At 36.9% G+C, this 6,000-nt stretch overlaps 1 protein-coding gene across 1 annotated transcript in view; it reads right to left on the bottom strand.

The window, feature by feature from the left end:
- The window catches only part of NFAT5 (nuclear factor of activated T-cells 5, tonicity-responsive), a 48,223-nt gene that overhangs the window by 13,889 nt on the left and 28,334 nt on the right, over positions 1-6,000 (bottom strand). The window contains 4 exon segments of the mRNA XM_009326178.1: positions 2,413-2,490; positions 3,139-3,271; positions 4,321-4,373; positions 4,537-4,671. Coding sequence (XP_009324453.1) covers positions 2,413-2,490; positions 3,139-3,271; positions 4,321-4,373; positions 4,537-4,671 — 399 coding nt within the window.

Below are 6,000 nucleotides of genomic sequence, written 5' to 3'. Positions count from 1 at the left end.
TGTTAACTCACAGGTTTGGGGTGGCTGGCTCCAGAAATACAAGCCCCGTGACCTGAAGTGTTGGGCTGTGCTGCTGGCAGGGAATGCAATTTGAGTGAGACTATTCTAAAATACATCTACTTCAGGACAGCTAGTCATACAGTGTATTTAAAGACAGCAGTCAGTGTTTTTCTATACCGTAGTCACAATTTATAAGCTTTTCTGTTCTATGTTGTGTTCATCAGAAACAATAAAAAAAAAAATCTATGTAAATAAAAAAAATACCAATAGTATACAGATTAGATTGTAGCAATGGTATGTTCGTTCACAGCGACATATTTTGTTGGAAGAATGAAAAAAAGAAGCGAGATTAATAATGAAAAAGAAGCTTCAAAAGCAGAGAAACACTGTTGGTTTTGGTCTTTTACTATGTTTTTGTAATACACTTAGTTTAGAACTTCTGAACAGTTACCATCTTATTAAAGCATACATTTTTTTCCCTTTTCTCCCAAAGCTGGAAACTGAAACCATCATTAACCACTTAAAAACAATGCTCCAGCACTACTTCAATGTTAGAAGGCAAAGACCGGAACTACATGGATGTCCACACACCCCCATCTTCCTCCAGCTTACAGAACAGCGTAGAATTCTAAATTTGTTGTCTTGAAACGTAACTTGTCTGTCAAATGTGCAGACTCTTAAAATGTTAGAGCTAAGAATCTGTAATGGCTTTGGGAAGCCACGGTTTTGGTTTTTTTACATATGCAGATGTTGTAATAGAAATTATTTTAAGGAATATTCACAGATACCTGATTAAAATTGCCTGTGACAGGAAGAGAAAGGCCCTGTAGCTCAATACATAACTGTACATGCCCCTGGCAGCAACAGTTCATTCTATTTGGCCAGGGCTGCTGGAAATGGTGCCACTTAAGAAATTATGAATTCTATGATTTTGCTCCCAGTGAAAGGACACAGGAAGGAAGTAGCATCCCACTGGATCCCCACTTAGTCTTTACCATTTCAGAACAGTGAGGAAGGACGGGCTGGGACATATGCAGAGACAAAATACATAAAAAGCAGACAAAATTGTCTGACCTCTGGTTCATGATCAACCTAGAGTAGAATAGGTACAGGAATGAACTGTCAAAAAAGAGTTGGCTAGCAGAAAACCCACACAAGAAAGTAAATTAAGATTTATCACATAAATTAAGTGGGGGACATGAAGCAACAGAAGTGGCACGTTGTGTTCTTATGAACAGCACATGTTCTGAAGCAGTTGGTATCTTCCCTTGGTTAAACCTCCATACTAAATTAGATGGATGTCAGGTTTGCCCTGATACATTAGTTATTATATTCCTCATATTTTTAATCTTGCTACTAGACATCTTACTAGTCCTTTTATCAGCTTGTTTTATTGTCCTAAATATTTTTGCACATTTCTCCCCCAAATATTCTCTGCAGGTTTAAACTCATCATATCTTGTATTATCCTCCTTAACAAGTTGTAAAGTCAACTTGTAAATATATCCCCTGCCAAGACCAAGCTATTAACTTCAAACATGAGCTTCATGATTTTAACCTGAAGCTATGGATTCCTATCAAACTTGTGATCACATTGTTAATTTGCTTACCTTTCAACCTGCTTTCACCAGAGCAGGCTATGGAAATTTCCATTAACCTTTGCACACTACCATAGTTTTAACAATCAACTAAGAAACATTTCCTTCCTCTACTTTTATTTCAATATCGGAAGGATCAATTCACTTCACACTCAAAAACCAGGCAAACCTAAAACTTGCTCCCTTGGAACAAAACAACAAACTTTGCATGGACAGAATGGTCAGGGGAAAAAACCTCACTGAAGGGAGTAAGTTGAAATTGCCAGGATTAGCCTTCATAACTAGACCCACTGAAAGCAGTCTTATAAAACCGGTGGACAGCTTCCGAAAAACACCAAGGTGGCACGTTCATGTTTTTCAGTACTCAGTTCTTCCCTCACCACCACCTTTACATGTGTTTTTGCTTAAATTAACACTACGCAGTTTCTAAATCCTTTGTATTAACTGCCATCTTAGGCTTCTTTTTTTTCTTCCCTTGCAAGCATATTAAATGAAGATTAGACTTCAGGGCCTGAGGCACGAAAACAAAAAAAATTTTTTTAGGATTTCCGCCCTCCCCCCCCCCCCCCACAGATTCCCCCCCCCCCCCCCCCCCCAAAGTTTTTGTTCTATACTAGCTCATGTTAAAATATACTTAAAGGAATATAGTTATAAAGTAAAATACTCAGAATCAGAAAACAAACCTCACTGTAAGAATATGGCCAGATTTTATAAGCACAGACTTATCTTCCCAGGACGTCTGATTCATTCCTCCAAATTTGGGTAGGAATTTATAGTTGAATTATTAACAATGATGATAAGAATCAATTTAGTACCTTTTATAGCCTCTTCAAAAGAACAATGTTGGGCTGGGCTGGAGATTTCCTTCTTCACATTAACATTCAGAGTACCAGCTGTTGAGACAAAACACTTTTGAAACTTCCTTATGTTAAAACAACAAACACGCAAAAAACCCCAAAGCAAACCAAACCAGTTACTTATAACTTAAAGAAATTAAGGTTCTTTGGAACCCAGAGAAACACTGAGTTGTACATAAACTTTGTTTGTTGCTGTGAATGCACCAATGATCACAGTGCGCAAAGTATCATTTTCACTTCCAAAAATGAAAGAGCCAGTCAGCAATTGCACTGTGTATTGTAATACAGATAAATAAAAATACATAACATGGTCAAACTTCAACATTACTTAGGATAAAACTTGGTGCTATTTTTTGGTGGTATTTGGTGCACTGTATGTAGTATGTCTACTTTTTTCCCCTGCCCATCTTCATCTTGAACCTTATACTAGAAATAGATGCTACTTTATAAGAACAGCTGCCTCCATGCAGCTGAAATTTGAGCTACCTGCCACACACATGAGAAAAGCCAAGCCTTTAGATTGTCTTATTTAACAATTGCAAACCTCGCCAGCAAGAGGAGTTTGAAAAGATCCACGTTACTTAACATTTCTGTTGTGTGGACTAAATACTATGAAATCAGAAATGAGATGCTTAGCAGGTAAAACTGTCCATTCCTTCCCCCAGATTTCTACATTTTACATACATGTATCTGGAGTGTACGTAAATGGTTGCACATCATGTGATCTTCCAGCATTGGTCACCACATATATTCCCACAGAAACAGCTGAGGTTATTTGCTGGTCATGATATGGTGGCACCTTCACAATAAGGTGATTCTGCAATGCAAAAATAATTAAAAAAAAAAATCACATTAGAAACCTTACTTCATTACTATTGACCTTAATTGTATTTACATCCATCAAAACAAAGAAACAGACTGATAAAACACCATAAAAAGCAAAGACATTGGGGGAAACGTGATCAAGTTACACTTTCAGTAACTAACTTGTGCTAGAAGAGAGATTTGAATAATCTACTTATGAAGCTCATTGGCAACTTACAGCTTAAATAGAAGGTGAAGAAAGGAAAGACACATAAAGTCCAGTACTTGAAACATAAGCTTATGCCTAACATGCCTTACTGAACTGCAATCAGTTTGCCATCAAATTCTGCTGGACTCAAGACACTTCACTGTTCTGCTGAATCAGGTCTTTGTATTCAGTGTGAACAGATGGAGGATGCAGTTTCATGTTACACTTAAGCAGATTTAACACTGAGCAGACATCAAAAAATAGGTTTGCAATCATTCAACAACAATAATAGCGATGAGTGATCTATAGGCTGTCTATTCCCCAACTATCTATCCCACTAGAAGTGAGAAATCATTTCTACCAGCGCACGCATGGAAAACTGCCTTCGGAGGTGGGAGCAAGATGACATTTGTCAGACATCATTTACATCTAAATTTCTCTAATTTCAGTCCAATAGTCCACAAAGACGAACAGAAATTCAGCCAGGTATAAAGACTACAACGTATACGCAACATATTTCCACTCAGTAGCAATCTAATGTGTCCTTAGGAAAGCTACTGGAAAAACTGTATTAGGCCTTTTAACTACATTGTATGTAAGGGCAAAGACTTGCTCACCAAGTTCAAATACCACACTCCTACTGTGGTATCTAAGTTCTCAATTAGAAATTGAACAATTATACTTGTGTAAACCCAAAACAATTATATTCTACCAGAGTCACTAAAGAACTTATTTGAAGAAAAGGAACATTATTTCTATAAATGCATAGGAAGAGGGAAAGCCTTATTCGATTTTTCTTTGGAAACAGTCGGAGTCTTTTTCTTGTAGCAGTATTAATAATAATACAGAAGTACCTGATGAAATAATTCCATGTCTATTTCAGCTTCTGCCTTCCAAGAATTCTCATCTAAATGAAAGTTAAAAAGCATAATTTATTGCACACCCATATAAAGCAATTTATTTTAGTGCCTTTGATTCTGCTTCTCCGTTTGTTCTCTACAACTATCAACCAACGTAAACCCAAACATGCTCTCTTCAGCACCCCAAACCATCACTGCTTTCACACTAACCAGAAACATTCTCTTGGAAAATCACTTTTGTTCCCTTTAGAAAGTTCTTGCCAATCAGAAAAACTTCCTCTTCACCCTTCACTGAACAACTGTGCAGACTTTTCTTTAGAATCTCTGGAACTCCTGCTGGTTGAGCTGCAATTGAAAAAACACAGAGTTTGAAATCAAGAAAATATCAACATCCAAAACAAAAAAGCTTTTACTTACAGGATTATAAAGGAAAGAACAAAATTCCTGAGCTTCTTTCTTTACTATATCATTCATGACAAAACTTTTCAGAAGATAACGGTTTCTATTATTTCCTCACTAAGTGTAATAACCTCAAGAAATCACACTTAGGTAAACGATCCACTAATAATCTTTTCCCTTTTCTCCTGCATTTATTAAGTCTTCAAAACGAAACTTTCAGTGTTTGAGCTAAAGCTCAAGAAGTGTTCAGGAGAGAAGAAAATTTGGTTCTGTAATTTCCTGGCATAGAGAGCGATAAACAAATGCATCAGCCCCTAGATATAGCTGAAGCACATCTTCAAATTTATCCTTGAGCTCATAAAAACATTTTTTTTTAAAGCTTATTTTGTTCTGCTATGCAAAAGGGTAAAAGTAGTAATTCCCATATTACCTGGGGTTTTTTTTATAGATTTTTTTTTTACATGACATAGCTTTCTGGCTGGTGCAAGAACTAACCCAGGGCTTTGAGCAACCTGATCTAGTGGAAGGTGTCCCTGCCCACGGCAGGGGGGTTGGAACTAGATGATCTTTAAGGTCCCTTCCAACCCAAACCATTCTATGATTCAATGACTTTCTAGACCTATATACTTCAGCTAATACAAATCCTTGCAAGAGTCGCACCTCTGTAGTTGGGGATTATAGCAATTTATAGCCTATAAACTAGCAAAGAGAATGCAGCTACAGATACACATCCCTGGAAACCTCTGCCTCTCAGCCAGTGATTCAGATGATGATTTATAACACGTACTACAAATTGTCTTTGCTGCAAACTACTTCTACGCTTCTTAAAGCATAAATCAAATAAGACCATGTGTGTTAAATGAAAATGAGCGCCAAAGACAATTTAAATACAGACATACATTTTAAAATAATGTGTTTTGACTTTGTCACATTTAGTATGTTGTGAAATAATTCCAGTTTCTAATAAAGCTTTCTCAGCCGCCTTTTCTATTCACCATAAAATCCTAGTGGCATAAGCTTGTACTCGTGCTTTGCACTTACGTGGCCCACTTTTGGTGTTTAATAACAGTATTCTCTGGGCTTACTACATGGAGGAACATACATACTGTAACACTCCAAATTATTTAATGACCTTTCAGAAAGGATTTTTCTACAACTGTTGCAGTGGGTTCCTAGGCAACCGTTACGCAACTACTAAATATGCTCAAGGCACATGAACTTCTGAAAAGAGTAACTGGATTTAGGTTTGCTAACAAGTTAACAAAGCCTATTTAA

This window comes from Pygoscelis adeliae, unplaced genomic scaffold (genome assembly GCF_000699105.1).
Source record: "Pygoscelis adeliae isolate BGI_AS28 unplaced genomic scaffold, ASM69910v1 Scaffold496, whole genome shotgun sequence".
Classification (NCBI taxonomy): Eukaryota; Metazoa; Chordata; class Aves; order Sphenisciformes; family Spheniscidae; genus Pygoscelis; species Pygoscelis adeliae.
Note: the sequence above shows the minus strand (reverse complement) of the source record. Positions and strands in the feature narration are given on the sequence as shown.